Source organism: Glandiceps talaboti, chromosome 7, assembly GCF_964340395.1.
Source record: "Glandiceps talaboti chromosome 7, keGlaTala1.1, whole genome shotgun sequence".
Lineage (NCBI taxonomy): Eukaryota > Metazoa > Hemichordata > Enteropneusta > Spengelidae > Glandiceps > Glandiceps talaboti.
This window is the reverse complement of record NC_135555.1, coordinates 11,741,052-11,763,177: the sequence shown is the minus strand read 5'-3', so window position 1 is coordinate 11,763,177 and position 22,126 is coordinate 11,741,052. Positions and strand designations below refer to the sequence as shown.

General features: G+C 36.1%; 1 protein-coding gene across 1 annotated transcript in view; it reads right to left on the bottom strand.

Annotated features, from left to right (window-relative positions):
- The window catches only part of LOC144437936 (sodium-dependent multivitamin transporter-like), a 34,337-nt gene extending 13,416 nt beyond the window's left edge, over window positions 1–20,921 (bottom strand). Inside the window, exons 1-4 of the mRNA XM_078126970.1 lie at window positions 20,794–20,921; window positions 19,672–19,891; window positions 18,493–18,591; window positions 18,044–18,161 (exon numbers count right to left, since the gene is read on the bottom strand). Of these exons, the coding sequence (XP_077983096.1) occupies window positions 18,044–18,161; window positions 18,493–18,591; window positions 19,672–19,891; window positions 20,794–20,921 (565 nt within the window). The remainder of the gene's footprint in view (window positions 1–18,043; window positions 18,162–18,492; window positions 18,592–19,671; window positions 19,892–20,793) is intronic.
- Window positions 20,922–22,126: the final 1,205 nt, after the last annotated feature.

Genomic DNA, 22,126 nt, shown 5'->3' with positions numbered 1-22,126 from the left:
TTAGTAATATTGCAACATAACAGACCTTTGACTGTCTATTTATACATTGAAAGTTGGCCATTTATACAATCATAGTAATAATATGGCACAATGAAAGGAGTTTGTAGTGTGTACTTTTACGAGGAAAGTTGGACATTTACACATTCAAAGTATTTTGGTAGAATGTATTTTTTAAGTTGAAAGTGGGGTCATTTAAACACTCATGGTAGTTTGGTGGAGAGAGAGACATTATTGTGTTCTGAAGTGGAAAAGTAAGAAGTCCCAGAATGTAAACAGACTAGAGGTCAACTACAAGCTATGCAGCTTTGAACAGCAACCAATACACAATTGTAAGATGACTGATGACTCAATATATTGTTCTCACATTTGACAGCACTTCATATATGTGGTCTTGCTAGATATTAGACTTTAGGGGGATATTACACCAAACACAGAAAAACTATACTGATCACATATTTTAATTGAAACATCAAAACCAACAGTTAGAACTTTGCTATGTTCTGGACCAACAATGTTTTGTTTTGGAATAAAGACTTCTACTTAAAAGGGTTTCTTAGATGATCTGGCAAGTAAAACCTGTGCATGAAGTGAAAAAATGAAGTAAGAAAAGTTTCAACTTAAACTTTGAACATGATGTTCACATTAAGTATACCCAAGCCTTGTTCAGTTTATTTATTTTTCAAAAAATGTGAAAAACTGACTTCAAATGAACAATAAGAAATACAGTTCCACCATGATACTCAGTGAAGGTTGAACTTTTTAAATAAAATGATGTGATAGGTGAACAAAAAAGTGAGTAGGTGGCCCAGAATGCCAGGTCCACTTATATTATCACTTCACATACTCCAAAGCTTCATGGTTAGTCAGAGATTTCAATTATTGTGCAGGTACTGAGTATTTTTGTTTGGGCAATGGAGAAAAATAAATTAAATGGTACATTTCCAAGGAAAGCCAAGCATTATTTTCAGAATGTGGTCGATCAATACACTAGCCCAAGGTCACAGTTGAATTTATGTATGACCATGCATTGAGTCCAGGTAACGGTGTAGTGACCATATTTGGCAGAACTCACATGGTGTCTAAAGTAGGTTACATGATGCATTCGTATAAATAACTCTGCCCCCCCCTCAACCTGCCAAAAATTGTTGTGCCTTATCTGACTAACACATTTACTGTGTAAAAAACAGAATAACAAAAAATTCTGCTTACAAAGGTCAAACTCTTTCCTGTACATCAGAGATTTGTCCAGTTAGTGACTAGCTACTACCTGCATTGAAACATTTTTCCAGGAAGAGGAACATGAAGCAAAATTATTCCATTGTTGCTATATTTAGGAAAGTGAGTTTAAAGTATTGAGCTTTTGAAATAAGACTGATAGGTTAGCAAATAAGTTACTATGGAGCCCAGTATCCATTCAAGTTCCTAATACTATGGTCACCACAAAATCACTAAAACTCAGGCCACAGATGAGAGATTCAATTTCTGCTGTAATTTCAAATAGAAGACACAAGTCAAATTGTGTACACATTACAAGCTACAAAGTAATACTTTGGTGTGTGTATTTTCAACAGAAAAGCAGGGCCATTCACACACCCTTGGTACCATGGTACAATGGAAGGCCCTGGAGTGTGATAATTTAAGTGACAAATAAGGCCATCTACACACTCTTAGTAATATTGCAACATGACAGACCTTTGACTGTCTATTTATACATTGAAAGTTGGCCATTTATACAATCATAGTAATAATATGGCACAATGAAAGGAGTTTGTAGTGTGTACTTTTACGAGGAAAGTTGGACATTTACACATTCATAGTATTTTGGTAGAATGTATTTTTTAAGTTGAAAGTGGGGTCATTTAAACACTCATGGTAGTTTGGTGGAGAGAGAGACATTATTGTGTTCTGAAGTGGAAAAGTAAGAAGTCCCAGAATGTAAACAGACAAGAGGTCAACTACAAGCTATGCAGCTTTGAACAGCAACCAATACACAATTGTAAGATGACTGATGACTCAATATATTGTTCTCACATTTGACAGCACTTCATATATGTGGTCTTGCTAGATATTAGACTTTAGGGGGATATTACACCAAACACAGAAAAACTATACTGATCACATATTTTAATTGAAACATCAAAACCAACAGTTAGAACTTTGCTATGTTCTGGACCAACAATGTTTTGTTTTGGAATAAAGACTTCTACTTAAAAGGGTTTCTTAGATGATCTGGCAAGTAAAACCTGTGCATGAAGTGAAAAAATGAAGTAAGAAAAGTTTCAACTTAAACTTTGAACATGATGTTCACATTAAGTATACCCAAGCCTTGTTCAGTTTATTTATTTTTCAAAAAATGTGAAAAACTGACTTCAAATGAACAATAAGAAATACAGTTCCACCATGATACTCAGTGAAGGTTGAACTTTTTAAATAAAATGATGTGATAGGTGAACAAAAAAGTGAGTAGGTGGCCCAGAATGCCAGGTCCACTTATATTATCACTTCACATACTCCAAAGCTTCATGGTTAGTCAGAGATTTCAATTATTGTGCAGGTACTGAGTATTTTTGTTTGGGCAATGGAGAAAAATAAATTAAATGGTACATTTCCAAGGAAAGCCATGCATTATTTTCAGAATGTGGTCGATCAATACACTAGCCCAAGGTCACAGTTGAATTTATGTATGACCATGCATTGAGTCCAGGTAACGGTGTAGTGACCATATTTGGCAGAACTCACATGGTGTCCATATATAAAAGTAGGTTACATGATGCATTCGTATAAATAACTCTGCCCCCCCCTCAACCTGCCAAAAATTGTTGTGCCTTATCTGACTAACACATTTACTGTGTAAAAAACAGAATAACAAAAAATTCTGCTTACAAAGGTCAAACTCTTTCCTGTACAACAGAGATTTGTCCAGTTAGTGACTAGCTACTACCTGCATTGAAACATTTTTCCAGGAAGAGGAACATGAAGCAAAATTATTCCATTGTTGCTATATTTAGGAAAGTGAGTTTAAAGTATTGAGCTTTTGAAATAAGACTGATAGGTTAGCAAATAAGTTACTATGGAGCCTAGTATCCATTCAAGTTCCTAATACTATGGTCACCACAAAATCACTAAAGCTCAGGCCACAGATGAGAGATTCAATTTCTGCTGTAATTTCAAATAGAAGACACAAGTCAAATTGTGTACACATTACAACCTACAAAGTAATACTTTGGTGTGTGTATTTTCAACAGAAAAGCAGGGCCATTCACACACCCTTGGTACCATGGTACAATAGAAGGCCCTGGAGTGTGATAATTTAAGTGACAAATAAGGCCATCTACACACTCTTAGTAATATGGCAACATGACAGACCTTTGACTGTCTATTTATACATTGAAAGTTGGCCATTTATACAATCATAGTAATAATATGGCACAATGAAAGGAGTTTGTAGTGTGTACTTTTACGAGGAAAGTTGGACATTTACACATTCAAAGTATTTTGGTAGAATGTATTTTTTAAGTTGAAAGTGGGGTCATTTAAACACTCATGGTAGTTTGGTGGAGAGAGAGACATTATTGTGTTCTGAAGTGGAAAAGTAAGAAGTCCCAGAATGTAAACAGACAAGAGGTCAACTACAAGCTAAGCAGCTTTGAACAGCAACCAATACACAATTGTAAGATGACTGATGACTCAATATATTGTTCTCACATTTGACAGCACTTCATATATGTGGTCTTGCTAGATATTAGACTTTAGGGGGATATTACACCAAACACAGAAAAACTATACTGATCACATATTTTTAATTGAAACATCAAAACCAACAGTTAGAACTTTGCTATGTTGTGGACCAACAATTTTTTGTTTTGGAATAAAGACTTCTACTTAAAAGGGTTTCTTAGATGATCTGGCAAGTAAAACCTGTGCATGAAGTGAAAAAATGAAGTAAGAAAAGTTTCAACTTAAACTTTGAACATGATGTTCACATTAAGTATAACCAAGCCTTGTTCAGTTTATTTATTTTTCAAAAAATGTGAAAACCTGACTTCAAATGAACAATAAGAAATACAGTTCCACCATGATACTCAGTGAAGGTTGAACTTTTTAAATAAAATGATGTGATAGGTGAACAAAAAAGTGAGTAGGTGGCCCAGAATGCCAGGTCCACTTATATTATCACTTCACATACTCCAAAGCTTCATGGTTAGTCAGAGATTTCAATTATTGTGCAGGTACTGAGTATTTTTGTTTGGGCAATGGAGAAAAATAAATTAAATGGTACATTTCCAAGGAAAGCCAAGCATTATTTTCAGAATGTGGTCGATCAATACACTAGCCCAAGGTCACAGTTGAATTTATGTATGACCATGCATTGAGTCCAGGTAACGGTGTAGTGACCATATTTGGCAGAACTCACATGGTGTCTAAAGTAGGTTACATGATGCATTCGTATAAATAACTCTGCCCCCCCCCCTCAACCTGCCAAAAATTGTTGTGCCTTATCTGACTAACACATTTACTGTGTAAAAAACAGAATAACAAAAAATTCTGCTTACAAAGGTCAAACTCTTTCCTGTACAACAGAGATTTGTCCAGTTAGTGACTAGCTACTACCTGCATTGAAACATTTTTCCAGGAAGAGGAACATGAAACAAAATTATTCCATTGTTGCTATATTTAGGAAAGTGAGTTTAAAGTATTGAGCTTTTGAAATAAGACTGATAGGTTAGCAAATAAGTTACTATGGAGCCCAGTATCCATTCAAGTTCCTAATACTATGGTCACCACAAAATCACTAAAACTCAGGCCACAGATGAGAGATTCAATTTCTGCTGTAATTTCAAATAGAAGACACAAGTCAAATTGTGTACACATTACAAGCTACAAAGTAATACTTTGGTGTGTGTATTTTCAACAGAAAAGCAGGGCCATTCACACACCCTTGGTACCATGGTACAATGGAAGGCCCTGGAGTGTGATAATTTAAGTGACAAATAAGGCCATCTACACACTCTTAGTAATATTGCAACATGACAGACCTTTGACTGTTTATTTATACATTGAAAGTTGGCCATTTATACAATCATAGTAATAATATGGCACAATGAAAGGAGTTTGTAGTGTGTACTTTTACGATGAAAGTTGGACATTTACACATTCATAGTATTTTGGTAGAATGTATTTTTTAAGTTGAAAGTGGGGTCATTTAAACACTCATGGTAGTTTGGTGGAGAGAGAGACATTATTGTGTTCTGAAGTGGAAAAGTAAGAAGTCCCAGAATGTAAACAGACAAGAGGTCAACTACAAGCTATGCAGCTTTGAACAGCAACCAATACACAATTGTAAGATGACTGATGACTCAATATATTGTTCTCACATTTGACAGCACTTCATATATGTGGTCTTGCTAGATATTAGACTTTAGGGGGATATTACACCAAACACAGAAAAACTATACTGATCACATATTTTAATTGAAACATCAAAACCAACAGTTAGAACTTTGCTATGTTCTGGACCAACAATGTTTTGTTTTGGAATAAAGACTTCTACTTAAAAGGGTTTCTTAGATGATCTGGCAAGTAAAACCTGTGCATGAAGTGAAAAAATGAAGTAAGAAAAGTTTCAACTTAAACTTTGAACATGATGTTCACATTAAGTATACCCAAGCCTTGTTCAGTTTATTTATTTTTCAAAAAATGTGAAAAACTGACTTCAAATGAACAATAAGAAATACAGTTCCACCATGATACTCAGTGAAGGTTGAACTTTTTAAATAAAATGATGTGATAGGTGAACAAAAAAGTGAGTAGGTGGCCCAGAATGCCAGGTCCACTTATATTATCACTTCACATACTCCAAAGCTTCATGGTTAGTCAGAGATTTCAATTATTGTGCAGGTACTGAGTATTTTTGTTTGGGCAATGGAGAAAAATAAATTAAATGGTACATTTCCAAGGAAAGCCAAGCATTATTTTCAGAATGTGGTCGATCAATACACTAGCCCAAGGTCACAGTTGAATTTATGTATGACCATGCATTGAGTCCAGGTAACGGTGTAGTGACCATATTTGGCAGAACTCACATGGTGTCCATATATAAAAGTAGGTTACATGATGCATTCGTATAAATAACTCTGCCCCCCCCCCTCAACCTGCCAAAAATTGTTGTGCCTTATCTGACTAACACATTTACTGTGTAAAAAACAGAATAACAAAAAATTCTGCTTACAAAGGTCAAACTCTTTCCTGTACAACAGAGATTTGTCCAGTTAGTGACTAGCTACTACCTGCATTGAAACATTTTTCCAGGAAGAGGAACATGAAACAAAATTATTCCATTGTTGCTATATTTAGGAAAGTGAGTTTAAAGTATTGAGCTTTTGAAATAAGACTGATAGGTTAGCAAATAAGTTACTATGGAGCCTAGTATCCATTCAAGTTCCTAATACTATGGTCACCACAAAATCACTAAAGCTCAGGCCACAGATGAGAGATTCAATTTCTGCTGTAATTTCAAATAGAAGACACAAGTCAAATTGTGTACACATTACAAGCTACAAAGTAATACTTTGGTGTGTGTATTTTCAACAGAAAAGCAGGGCCATTCACACACCCTTGGTACCATGGTACAATAGAAGGCCCTGGAGTGTGATAATTTAAGTGACAAATAAGGCCATCTACACACTCTTAGTAATATGGCAACATGACAGACCTTTGACTGTCTATTTATACATTGAAAGTTGGCCATTTATACAATCATAGTAATAATATGGCACAATGAAAGGAGTTTGTAGTGTGTACTTTTACGAGGAAAGTTGGACATTTACACATTCAAAGTATTTTGGTAGAATGTATTTTTTAAGTTGAAAGTGGGGTCATTTAAACACTCATGGTAGTTTGGTGGAGAGAGAGACATTATTGTGTTCTGAAGTGGAAAAGTAAGAAGTCCCAGAATGTAAACAGACAAGAGGTCAACTACAAGCTAAGCAGCTTTGAACAGCAACCAATACACAATTGTAAGATGACTGATGACTCAATATATTGTTCTCACATTTGACAGCACTTCATATATGTGGTCTTGCTAGATATTAGACTTTAGGGGGATATTACACCAAACACAGAAAAACTATACTGATCACATATTTTTAATTGAAACATCAAAACCAACAGTTAGAACTTTGCTATGTTGTGGACCAACAATTTTTTGTTTTGGAATAAAGACTTCTACTTAAAAGGGTTTCTTAGATGATCTGGCAAGTAAAACCTGTGCATGAAGTGAAAAAATGAAGTAAGAAAAGTTTCAACTTAAACTTTGAACATGATGTTCACATTAAGTATAACCAAGCCTTGTTCAGTTTATTTATTTTTCAAAAAATGTGAAAACCTGACTTCAAATGAACAATAAGAAATACAGTTCCACCATGATACTCAGTGAAGGTTGAACTTTTTAAATAAAATGATGTGATAGGTGAACAAAAACGTGAGTAGGTGGCCCAGAATGCCAGGTCCACTTATATTATCACTTCACATACTCCAAAGCTTCATGGTTAGTCAGAGATTTCAATTATTGTGCAGGTACTGAGTATTTTTGTTTGGGCAATGGAGAAAAATAAATTAAATGGTACATTTCCAAGGAAAGCCAAGCATTATTTTCAGAATGTGGTCGATCAATACACTAGCCCAAGGTCACAGTTGAATTTATGTATGACCATGCATTGAGTCCAGGTAACGGTGTAGTGACCATATTTGGCAGAACTCACATGGTGTCTAAAGTAGGTTACATGATGCATTCGTATAAATAACTCTGCCCCCCCCCCTCAACCTGCCAAAAATTGTTGTGCCTTATCTGACTAACACATTTACTGTGTAAAAAACAGAATAACAAAAAATTCTGCTTACAAAGGTCAAACTCTTTCCTGTACAACAGAGATTTGTCCAGTTAGTGACTAGCTACTACCTGCATTGAAACATTTTTCCAGGAAGAGGAACATGAAACAAAATTATTCCATTGTTGCTATATTTAAGAAAGTGAGTTTAAAGTATTGAGCTTTTGAAATAAGACTGATAGGTTAGCAAATAAGTTACTATGGAGCCTAGTATCCATTCAAGTTCCTAATACTATGGTCACCACAAAATCACTAAAGCTCAGGCCACAGATGAGAGATTCAATTTCTGCTGTAATTTCAAATAGAAGACACAAGTCAAATTGTGTACACATTACAAGCTACAAAGTAATACTTTGGTGTGTGTATTTTCAACAGAAAAGCATGGCCATTTACACACCCTTGGTACCATGGTACAATAGAAGGCCCTGGAGTGTGATAATTTAAGTGACAAATAAGGCCATCTACACACTCTTAGTAATATGGCAACATGACAGACCTTTGACTGTCTATTTATACATTGAAAGTTGGCCATTTATACAATCATAGTAATAATATGGCACAATGAAAGGAGTTTGTAGTGTGTACTTTTACGAGGAAAGTTGGACATTTACACATTCAAAGTATTTTGGTAGAATGTATTTTTTAAGTTGAAAGTGGGGTCATTTAAACACTCATGGTAGTTTGGTGGAGAGAGAGACATTATTGTGTTCTGAAGTGGAAAAGTAAGAAGTCCCAGAATGTAAACAGACAAGAGGTCAACTACAAGCTAAGCAGCTTTGAACAGCAACCAATACACAATTGTAAGATGACTGATGACTCAATATATTGTTCTCACATTTGACAGCACTTCATATACGTGGTCTTGCTAGATATTAGACTTTAGGGGGATATTACACCAAACACAGAAAAACTATACTGATCACATATTTTTAATTGAAACATCAAAACCAACAGTTAGAACTTTGCTATGTTGTGGACCAACAATGTTTTGTTTTGGAATAAAGACTTCTACTTAAAAGGGTTTCTTAGATGATCTGGCAAGTAAAACCTGTGCATGAAGTGAAAAAATGAAGTAAGAAAAGTTTCAACTTAAACTTTGAACATGATGTTCACATTAAGTATAACCAAGCCTTGTTCAGTTTATTTATTTTTCAAAAAATGTGAAAACCTGACTTCAAATGAACAATAAGAAATACAGTTCCACCATGATACTCAGTGAAGGTTGAACTTTTTAAATAAAATGGTGTGATAGGTGAACAAAAAAGTGAGTAGGTGGCCCAGAATGCCAGGTCCACTTATATTATCACTTCACATACTCCAAAGCTTCATGGTTAGTCAGAGATTTCAATTATTGTGCAGGTACTGAGTATTTTTGTTTGGGCAATGGAGAAAAATAAATTAAATGGCACATTTCCAAGGAAGGCCAAGCATTATTTTCAGAATGTGGTCGATCAATACACTAGCCCATGGTCACAGCTGAATTTATGTATAACCATGCAGTGAGTCCAGGTAACGGTGTAGTGACCATAGTTGGCAGAACTCACATGGAGTCTAAAGTAGGTTACATGACGCATTTGTATAAATAACTCTGCCCCCCCCCCCAACTGTCAAAAATTGCTGTGCCTTATCTGACTAACACATTTACTGTGTAAAAAACTTAATAACAGATTCTGCTTGCATAGGGTAAACTCTTTCCTGTACAATAGAGATTTATCCAGTTAGCAACTAGCTACTACCTGCACCAAAGCATTTTTCCAGGAAGAGGAACATGAATCAAAATTATTCCACTGTTGTTATATTTAGGAAAGTGAGTTTAAAGTATTTTGCCTTTGAAATAAGACTGTGATAGGTTACCAAACAAGTTAATATGTAGCCTATAATCCATTCAAGTTCCTTATACTATGGTCACCACAAAGTCACCAAAGCTCAGACCACAGATAAGATAGTCAATTTCTGCTGTAATTTTAAATAGAAGACAATACAAGCTATGATGTGTGTATTTTCAACAGAAAAGCAGGGCCATTTACACACCCTTGGTACCATGGTACAATAGAAGGCCCTGGAGTGTGATAATTTAAGTGACAAATAAGGCCATCTACACACTCTTAGTAATATTGCAACATAACAGACCTTTGACTGTCCATTGATACATTGAAAGTTGGCCATTTATACAATCATAGTAATAATATGGCACAATGAAAGGAGTTTGTAGTGTGTACTTTTACGAGGAAAGTTGAACATTCACACATTCATAGTATTTTGGTAGAATGTATTTTTTAAAGTTTAACATGGGGTCATTTAAACACTTATGGTAATTTGGTAGAGAGGGAGACATTATTGTGTTCTGAAGTGGAAAAGTAGGAAGTCCCAGAATGTAAACAGACAAGAGGTCAACTACAGTCTATGCAGCTTTGAACAGCAACCAAAAAATGAATTAAATGGTACATTTCCAAGGAAAGCCATGCATTATTTTCAGAATGTGGTCGATCGATACACTAGCCCATGGTCACAGCTAAATTTATGTATGACCATGCATTGAGCCCAGGTGACGGTGTAGTGACCATAGTTGGCAGAACTCACATGGAGTCTAAAGTAGGTTACATGGATTTGTATAAATAAGTCTGCCCCCCCCCCTCATCTGCCAAAAATTATTGTGCCTTATGTGACTAACAAATTTACTTTGTAAAAAACTTAATAACAAGAAAATTCTGCTTACAAAGGTCAAACTCTTTCCTGTACAACAGAGATTTGTCCAGTTAGTGACTAGCTACTACCTGCATTAAAACATTTTTCCAGGAAGAGGAACATGAATCAAAATTATCCCATTGCTGTTATATTTAGGAAAGTGAGTTTAAAGTATTGTGTTTATGAATTAAGACTGTGATAGGTTAGCAAACTAGTTAGTATGGAGCCCAGTATCCATTCAAGTTCCTTATACTATGGTCACCACAAAGTCACTAAAGCTCAGGCCACAGATGAGAGATTCAATTTCTGCTGTAATTTCAAATAGAGGACACAAGTCAAATTGTGTACACATTGCAAGCTACAAAGTAATACTTTGGTGTGTGTATTTTCAACAGAAAAGCAGGACCATTTACACACCCTTGGTACCATGGTACAATGGAAGGCCCTGGAGTGTGATAATTTAAGTGACAAATAAGGCCATCTACACACTCTTAGTAATATGGCAACATGACAGACCTTTGACTGTCCATTTATACATTGAAAGTTGGCCATTCATACAATCATAGTAATAATATGGCACAATGAAAGGAGTTTGTAGTGTGTACTTATGAGGAAAGTTGAACATTTACACATTCATAGTATTTTGGTAGAATGTATTTTTTAAAGTTTAACATGGGGTCATTTAAACACTCATGGTAATTTGGTAGAGAGGGAGACATTATTGTGTTCTGAAGTGGAAAAGTAGGAAGTCCCAGAATGTAAACAGACAAGAGGTCAACTACAGTCTATGCAGCTTTGAACAGCAACCAAAAAAATGAATTAAATGGTACATTTCCAAGGAAAGCCATGCATTATTTTCAGAATGTGGTCGATCGACACACTAGCCCATGGTCACAGCTAAATTTATGTATGACCATGCATTGAGCCCAGGTGAGAGTGTAGTGACCATAGTTGGCAGAACTCACATGGAGTCTAAAGTAGGTTACATGATGCATTTGTATAAATAACTCTCCCCCCCCCCTCATCTGCCAAAAATTATTGTGCCTTATGTGACTAACAAATATACTTTTCAAAAAACTTAATAACAAAAAATTCTGCTTACAAAGGTCAAACTCTTTCCTGTACAACAGAGATTTGTCCAGTTAGTGACTAGCTACTACCTGCATTGAAACATTTTTCCAGGAAGAGGATCATGAATCAAAATTATTCCATTGTTGTTATATTTAGGAAAGTGAGTTTAAAGTATTGTGCTTTTGAAATAAGACTGTGATAGGTTAGCAAACAATTTACTATGGAGCCCAGTATCCATTCAAGTTCCTTATACTATGGTCACCACAAAGTCACCAAAGCTCAGGCCACAGATGAGAGATTCAATTTCTGCTGTAATTTTAAATAGAAGACACAAATAAGTCAAATCATGTACACAATACAAGCTACAAAGTAATACCCTGGTGTGTGTATTTTCAACAGAAAAGCAGGGCCATTTACACACCCTTTGTACCGTGGTCAAATGGAAGGCCCTGGAGTGTGATAATTTAAGTGACAAATAAGGCCATCTACACACTCTTAGTAATATGGCAACATGACAGACCTTTGACTGTCCATTTATGCATTGAAAGTTGGCCATTTATACAATCATAGTAATAATATGGCACAATGAAAGGAGTTTGTAGTGTGTACTTTTACGAGGAAAGTTGAACATTTACACATTCATAATATTTTGGTAGAATGTATTTTTTAAGTTGAAAGTGGGGTCATTTAAACACTCATTGCAGTTTGGTAGAGAGGGGGACATTATTGTGTTTTGAAGTGGAAAAGTAGGAAGTCCTAGAATGTAAACAGACTAGACATCAACTACAGGCTATGCAGCTTTGAACAGCAACCAATATACAATTGTAAGATGACTGATGACTCAGTATATTGTTCTCACATTTGACAGCACTTCATATATGTGGTCTTGCTAGATATTAGACTTTAGGGGGATATTACACCAAACACAGAAAAAATATACTGATCATATATTTTTATTTGAAACATCAAAACCAACAGTTAGAACTTTGCTATGATGTAGACCAACATTATTTTATTTTGGAATAAAGACTTCCACTTAAAAGGGTTTGTTAGTTGATCTGAGAAGTAAAACATGTGCATAAAGTGAAAAAAATGAAGTAAGAAAAGTTTCAACTTAAACTTTGAACATGGTGTTTACATAAAGTATCCCCAATCCCTGTTCATTTTTTTTTATTTTTCAAATATTTGAAAAGCTGACTTCAAATGAACAATAAGAAATACAGTTCCACCATGATACTCAGTGAAGGTGAACTTTTCAAATAAATTGGTGTGATAGGTGAACAAACAAGTGAGTAGGTGCCCAGAATGCCAGGTCCACTTATATTATCACTTCACATACTCCAAGGCTTCATAGTTAGTCAGAGATTACAATTATTGTTCAGGTACTGAGTATTTTTGTTTGGGCAATGGAGAAAATGAATTATATGGTACATTTCCAAGGATGGGGTAGTGCCATGCATTATTTTTAGAATATGGTCGATCGATACACTTGCCCATGTCACAGCTAAATTTATGTATGACCATGCATTGAGCCCAGGTGAGAGTGTAGTGACCATAGTTGGCAGAACTCACATGGAGTCTAGAGTAGGTTACATGATGCATTTGTATAAATAACTCTCCCCCCCAACTGTCAAAAATTGCTGTGCCTTTTCTGACTAACAAATTTACTTTTAAAAAACTTAATAACAGATTCTGATTGCATAGGTTAAACTCTTTCCTGTACAACAGAGATTTATCCAGTTAGCAACTAGCTACTACCTGCACCAAAGCATTTTTCCAGGAAGAGGAACATGAATCAAAATTATTCCACTGTTGTTATATTTAGGAAAGTGAGTTTAAAGTATTTTGCCTTTGAAATAAGACTGTGATAGGTTACCAAACAAGTTAATATGTAGCCTAGAACCCATTAAAGTTCCTTATACTATGGTCACCACAAAGTCCTCAAAGCTCAGGCCACAGATGAGAGATTCAATTTCTGCTGTAATTTTAAATAGAAGACACAAATAAGTCAAATCATGTACACAATACAAGCTATAATAATACCTTGGTGTGTGTATTTTCAACAGAAAAGCACAGGGCCATTTACACACCCTTGGTACCATGGTACAATGGAAGGCCCTGGAGTGTGATAATGTCAGTGCCAAATAAGGCCAACTACACACTCTTAGTAATATGGCAACATGACAGACCTTTGATTTTGACTTCACAATTATGAAAAAGAAAAAAAAAAGACCTTGAAAAAGTAGGATCATTTACAACGTAACATTGCAATATGGTTAAATGTGCGACTGGGGAGAGTACACAAACTCTTTTTTATAAACATCAAAGCCAACAAAGTTACAAATATACCATACTGAGAACCCATGTTTTTTTAATATTGGGTAAAAAAGTCATTTCCCAGATAAACAAATTCCTACATACTCTGTGAAGTCAAACTTGCATATGAAGAGGAAAACAGGAACTTGGAAAACTCAATGTCAAAAAGCCTTCACCTTTGAATAAAATGTTTTGATGAAGTATCTTAGTTACTCTAGTTCATATGAGCTGTCTTTCAAAAATGTCAGAAAACAGGCGCCAAAAATCAAACACCTTACAGCACACTTAAGTTTTGTTTTGTCAGCGAAAGGTTGAGATTTTGAAATCAGTGGGTAATCACAAAATATGTAGCCTAGAATCAAAGCCAGTTCCGATTGCATTTATTGTTAGTGTAACACAACACAAAGGCTTGATGGTCAGTCATTTTAATTACAATGAAAATTGACTAATTTTGATTAGAAAATGCTCATATGAAAATTACATTGTGTGGTAAATTTCCATGGCAATGCCAATGTTTTCAAAATGTCAGTACTATACCACACCTGTTTGATTCCTTTTTCCCCCCTTTTTTCATATGATATTGCTCTGGTTTGAACATGCCATTTTATTTATTTCCAGTCCCTGTTGCACAACACTTTCTCCTTCAATTGGCATTCTTCAGCTTCAGTCTTTATTACAGCTTTCCTCTTTTGAATGTGAGACATGAAATGCCTGTCAATGGCTTCTTCTTCAGCCTTTGTCCATGGCAATTTTCGTCGAACAACTTTAGACTTTGTCCCAACTACATGTGCAAAGAAAAAAGGACAATGTTCAGCAATATACATTAAACAGAACTCTAGTGTGTTCAGACCCATGTTGCATCCAAACACTATGTCAGCCCACAACTGCTTGAAAGAAAGTTTGACACTAACAACTTGTTAGCATATGTAGGTCCATATATATATTATTTGTTACAGTCATGTTGTAACCACTCATAATCAGTGTCTAGAATGATACAAATATTTTTGGTTACACATTTAATGTTTTCTCATCCATATATACTATTTATTGTGCCATGAATCATACAATAATATGCTTATACAGCAAAAGGAATGCAAAAAGTATTCAGCAATGAGCCGTTTCTTTACAAATCAAGGAATTGCTATATTTACACAAACTGCAAGCATCATTTGGGTATAATCACTGACAGAGATAATTTAATTGTATGACATCAAGCTGAAGTCCAGTAAGAAATCTGAGGGTGTTCCAGTATTCCATATGCTGCAATGCAAGTCATCTCATTCCCTTCTCATGCATTGTCAGTTTTATGCTCAGATGTCTAGCAAGACATTAAGAGATTGAGCTGGCATTTGGGACCGGTCAGTTTCTTTGCCCTGGGGGGTGGGGTGGGTGGATTGGGAGGGGGGTCACCCTGTTTTTGAAATTGTCAGTGGGGGGGGGGCATTCTGTTTTTAAAATTATGGATAGGGGGGAGGGGTCATTGTGTTTTGGATTGTGATGGAAGAAAAAAAATCCTTTTTCTACAATGGCATATAGCCTTGTCTGAAATGTGGTACATGTAAATATTTGTTCTTGTCCCTGTTTCTTACATGAATTTTTTAATATTACTTATTAGTTCAAGCATAACTATAAATATACATATACATGTATTACCTAGCTACCACACTAGTTACAGAACATGTCATGTAAATGATTGACTGTTTCACAATCAGTGCTTCACTTATATTGAACTTTGGGGCAAAAGTGAACTTGAAGGTTTCGTAATCATGGTAATCTTCATAGATAGTTTATATAAGAAGTTAATCTAAAATGTTCCCTACTCGTCACTATGAACTTGTCAGAATTAATACACTTTCTATTTTGGACACTACAAATCACCACATCTCATCAATTTCCAGTTTCTATAAATACACTAGGTATGACCACCTAAAGTTCTCTAACATACCGGTGACTTTACTATACATGCAATATTAATGCCACTATACCAATGTTACAGGGCTATTTTTATGTGATATGGGAAACCCATTTAAAACTTACATTTACGTTAGCTATTCTAAGCTTGGAAATATTACCTCAAAGGATATGAATAACCTAAGCATTGCCTTAATAGAAGCGAAAAAATGCAGATCTCCCAGGGGGAAACCCCCAAGGACTCCCTCACCCCCAGAGGTCACTCATGCATTCAACCAACAACCTTTTTACTGTCATAATGGTATTAAACATTTCTTAAATATTTTCACCCAATTCTAATTTGAGATGATATTGTCTTTTAAAGATGTGAAATGTTTGCCAAGGTAGTCTAAAATTGTCTTAAACTCCAAATCTCCCCTACCAATGATAGTACCAGTAGATGTGCTGACCTTTACTACATGTATATAATGATGTCATTTAACAGTTTAAGAACATATTTCAACCCTATGTAAGTTATAAATAATAGTTTCTGATACTTGATTGTGCTGTCTTGTAAAGCATGGATTGAGTTATTGCTTGAAAGGGTTTGAATAGCCTAAAATTGGCTTTAAGAATAACAATCCTCCAGGGCTACTAGAGGGAGATCCCTTGGACCCCCCCCCCCCCACATAAGGTGGACATATCCCAGTCTCAAGCTCTTCCCCACTTACTGTCAAGATGCTATCAAAGTATAAGTATTTCAACCCTGTGTAGTTGCTTTTTACATGTTGGTGCTGTCTTGTAAAGCTTGGAAATTATTGTCTGAAAGGGTCTGAATAGTCTCAAAATTGACTTTTCACAGTACAAAACCTCCAGGATTTCTAGGGGGAGACCCCTAGGACCCCTCCCCCACTACATGAGGTGTACACTGTAAATTTTGTATGGTAAGCATAAACATGGTCTATATTTTCATTCATTTGTGACTTTTCGTTTTTCAGTACTCTTGGCTTCTGTGCTTTCCCTTTTCAGACTACCCAGATTTAGGCATGTCGCCATCAACTAAAATTGTACAGCCCTAGAAGATCGCCTCTGTCTGGAACATGAGCGACTACTTTTAAATAAAAAAACACATACATGCAGATGAATGTCTCTATCCTTTGATGAAAGGCTTGGCAACAATAAATGCTGAAAATGTTGACAAAAATAGATGAATTCAACAACATCTACAGCACAGAGGGCCACACATATGAGCGACCATATTCAATTTGAGTTTGCTCACTGTGAAGGGTCAGAATAATAGTGTCGCCAATTCATTTTGAAACTCTGAAATAATGGTCTTAAATGGTAGTCATTAAATTACCAAAATATGAGTGGTGGATTACTAACCTTCAGAAAAAGGAAACTCCAATGACAGGACTTGTCATGAGGTCGTGAATGCTCCCTGGAAGTACTCACAAGTGAACAGCAAACTTACACTAGTTACAGAGATACGCGCATGCGCACATGAACGATTTCAACTCTTGGTGGCGCTATGTGCCTAGAACATGTGTGTGTGCTTTCCTGGTGACTTTTGCGAACACTCACGCCGATTTTCGCACATATTATATTTTTGACAAAAAAGTAGGACCATCGCTGAGAACATTTCTAGGCACTTTTTATGCCTTTTTTAGCGTAATAGGAGGGCCAAAAGTGTGAAGCCCGAGTGCGTGGCTTCACAACATTTTGTGGCTTTACAGCGGTGGTGGTTTCGGGGGGTAATGGATTGACATATGATAAAACACACACACACACACACACACACACACACACACACACACACACACACAGACTTCATCGGTATATATAAGGAAGGTAAAAATGAGTCAAAGTAAAATATGACCCTCCCCGATATGGGTACGGATTTGTAAAATGTGATCCCCACAATTCCTATCTTGCAATTACTGAAGGCTCCCTAAAAGAAAGCATTTATGTTTCCAAATTAATCCCAAGATGAATCTTGGGTATCTTTAATCCAGCAGTAATGTATTAAATACAGTCATGTAATTTATTTTTTTTAAATTGTTTTGACACGCATATATAGAAAGGCCATTTCAATTTGACAACCAAAATGCAAGAACCCTGGGATTAGACAAAGGAAAAGTAAAGAATGAATCCAATCCACATAAAACGAGAATCATTAAATTTTCCCTACTTACCAGCTTGGAAGGCTAAAGCTGGACCACTGATTGTGATACCCATGTATACTGTCGCTGATAAAGCTCCAAACAGAACTGCTATACCACTAATGCTTCTATGGTAACGGTAATTCAAGTACTAACAAAGATAATCAGAGTAAGAAAGTTAGTAAATAAAAGAGAAATGGATAATGATACTCACACATGAAAAGGCGTATATTATTATGTGTAACAGACATTCACCTATTGTTTCTTGCGTGACATCAAGCAATAGTGATTCACTCAACCATAATGTATACTACAAATTTAAAAGGGACAAATGTCTGCATACTATAAGCACTTACAAATGTCGAAATGTTGTTAGAATAGAAATCTGTGATCATTTTGAAAAATACAGTGTTTTGGTATTCGTTATGTTGGAAAGATAAGTAGCTTCTTTAATGATCTGAAAACTCTAATATAACGACCACCTCCCAGCGTCCACCTTCCCGCAAGAGATCGATAGATTCTTTGTGATGTGGGAAGGTTATTGCTAATGTGTAAAAAGTTTGTGATTTCACGTTGAAGTTCTAACAAAATAAATGCAACAGGTATAGGTTAGAGATTGGTGACATATATCAAGTTTGTGGATAGGTTTGGGTGAAGCGAAGTCAAACTTATACACGAAGATGTCTCTTGTCAGGCTGTAACCGACTTAGGAGGTCAACCATTTGTTATGTGATTATTGACAGTGTCAATATTGTCTCTGGGGTTGGAGCTCATGCAATTTAATATAGAACTGCGTTGTAACATGCACTTGGGAAGGGATGGGGGCTTACTTCAACTGCTCTCAGTTTTATTAGTCCTCGCCAGACGAAGTCCCGGAATGGGAGTTATGGATTGGGTTCCGTCTGTCCGTGCGTCCGTGCGTCCGCAGCCGTTTCTTGGAGATGCCTGGACCATTTTTTTTTCAAACTTGGTACAGGGGCAACATGCTATGCCATACATATGCACGTCAATTTGTTTTATGATACGATCCAATATGGCCGCCTAGCAGCCATTTTGTTTGCGAATTTTCCCTGTCTAAAGCCATAACTCAGACATGCTTGAACAGATCTCATTCAAAGTTGGTATTAGGACAGTGTTCTATGACATACATGTGTGTGCATATTCATTTTTGTCATGATACGATCCAATATGGCTGCCTGGCAGCCATTTTATTTGCAAATTTTCCATGTCTAAAGCCATAACTCAGACATGCTTGAACAGGTCCCCCCCCATACCCGACCCATCCTTTATTGTTGAATGGTTTATTCCATCATGTCATCTTGAAGAGTAGGCATGTCCCATGTCCAACAATGAGACACAACATGAGTAGGCATGTTCCATGTCCAACGAACAGACACAACATATCTAAGTCTGTTTGATTTGGGTTCACAAGTGTTGTTGCGTGATCAAAGTAGTGATATCAAGTAAATGACAACATAAACTGCCAGTTCCTTAAAACCCAATCATTGCGGGGAGTATGTCATTCTCAATGACTTGTTTTGTCGATACGTCGGAGTCAACGAAGAATGACTCTTCAAAGTTCCAAGCTTGTCTTTTTAAACTACGAGAAATAAGAAGAGGGTGTAAACTGGAAATGAGAAGTTATAACGACGTTACCTTACCTCGTAAACACTGATGAAATTGAACTGGCGTATGAAGGGAATGAATATACATGCACTTAGTGTCGTTCCCCATATATAGCCGAAGAGACCGAATGAGTGATGTATTCCATGGACATATATTTCAGCTGGAAATCCCATGACGGCAATGGAAGAGGTGAAGGATACGAAATAGGATAGAGCTACCGGTATACACGACAAGCTACGGCCCCCTACCAAGTAGCTAGAAACAGACAAACGTTAGGCGAAATAAGAAAATGTTTGAAATGACTTTCGAAAATTTTGTGTGTCAGCCAGACTTTTATTTCATTTTAATTTGAATTAAGGTAATCGTCGGACATAATATTTCAGTGAGAGTTTGATGAGGTGTGATGAAGTAAATGAAGATAATAACTAAGTTAAGTAGACGAACATGTTATGCTTACATTTCTGTTATAGTCTAAAAGACCTGGTTTCTCTCTGAAAACCGATTTAAAAAAATGACCACAGATGAGGCAAAGGCATGAAGGTGTAGTGGAAATCGAAATAAATTGTTATCATTTCACCTTTTCGCATGCAAAAAACAGGTTTGGGGTTGAGGGTAGGTCAGGTTATCAAAAACAAACTTATTTTTTTCCTTATGTGATCATTGTAGCCTACATTAGAGGTGTGACAAGATCTTGACATGAAATCATATATCCTGATATGTGTCGTCAACTTTAGAAGGAGCACTATAATATGTGTGACGTCTGTGAAAGATCTTATCGTATCTGTGCAAGTAACAATGGACAACTACCGATGTGACTTTTAAACCTGGTAAAACTGAATGTTTGTGATGTTGCGTTCTAAATTGTGGCTTAATTTAGATATCATTATCACCTCTATATCAGAATTGTGTGCGGCAAACCGAGATTTTGAATGTTCTTGGCCAAAATAATAACAAAAGTTTGAATGATGTGTTTGATGTACAAACGGAAAGGATAAATACATAGATATATGGTGCATATACGCCCCTTAATATTTGTTTCTGTCAAATATCCCAGGCGCATATTACGTTGTTATGGGGAACTTATGCTAAAAAAATCAGTCAAAATATAAAATGACCGATTTCAGCTATGACATTTTATAGCTGAAAAAATCTCTCACCTTGATGTTGTTTTCTGACCTCCTTTGACCACTGCATGATAAACTCCTGCAGCTGCTGACACCAACAACATAGCAACAAAAATAACCCAATCCACCACTCCGAACGGGGTGACGTAATTAGAAGGCATTCCTTAATCTCAACTGCCTCGATTTACAGATTTTGATTCTAAAGGAACTAAATTTCTTCACACCCTTTGTTTTAGTGACAAATGGATGTCTAACAAAATTGCCTCGGTCTCGATATTTCGTCTTGACTGCCCGTAAAAAGGGCACCTACCTCTACCTCTATTTTTATCAGTTATTAACCTCAGCCTGCGAAGATAAGACATGACTGCTTTGTCGTGTTTTGTAGGTATTGGTTGTCTAATAACTTTTATACCCTTTTATCTGTCATAATGTTGACACATTGTTTGACATGTACGGGATTAGCAGTCCTCTACCGGAGCTAATAGTAAAGTTTGTGTAGCGGGTTATAACCAACTCCTTGGTTACTTGGTTACTTGGTTACTTGGTAGTTTAGCTCCTATTTCCTTTGGGAAGAGCCCTCAACTTTTCTTTAAAACTGGTTACACTTGGTGCAGAAATAACTTCTTCGGGAAGAGAATTCCAACTGTCCACAACTCTATTTCCAAAAAATTGTTTTCCGATTTCTGATCTGCTATTTTGCTTGAAGATTTTTAATGAGTGACCTCTCAATCCATGACGATGGGGAGATACGAAAAATGTCTCTGGTGGGGTTTTATATCTATTAGTCATGTACTTATAAGTTTCCACCATGTCAGTTTGATGTCTTCTCTCCTCCAAGGGGGGCAAAATAATATCACTTGGACAGAGTCTAAGGCATCTCTTCTGCACCTTCTCAAGTAAATAAATATCTTGTTTCAATCTCGGATTCCATACGACCGAGGCATATTCTAGAATTGGCCTGATAATAGAGCAATATAATGTCAAAGTTTTTTCTCTAGTAAATTCACTGAAACATCTCTTAATCATGCCAATCCTTTGGTTGGCTTTTTTACAAATATTCTTGATGTGTTGAGTAGGCTTAAGGTTGTTGCTAACGAGCACCCCTAAGTCCTTCTGGTTAGGCACTTCTTGGAGGTAAATTCCATTGAGAGAATAAGCATATTTGAAAGCAGCATGAAAACGAAGTGCTACACATTTAGTAGCATTAAAACGGAGTAACCACTGCTGAGACCATGAAGAAAGGGCACATAAATCTTTCTGGAGCTGATTGCAGTCATGAATACTTGAAATGTTGTTGTAAATTTTTGTGTCGTCAGCAAACATTTTCGCTGTACTTTCCACTACATCTGGCATGTCGTTGACAAAA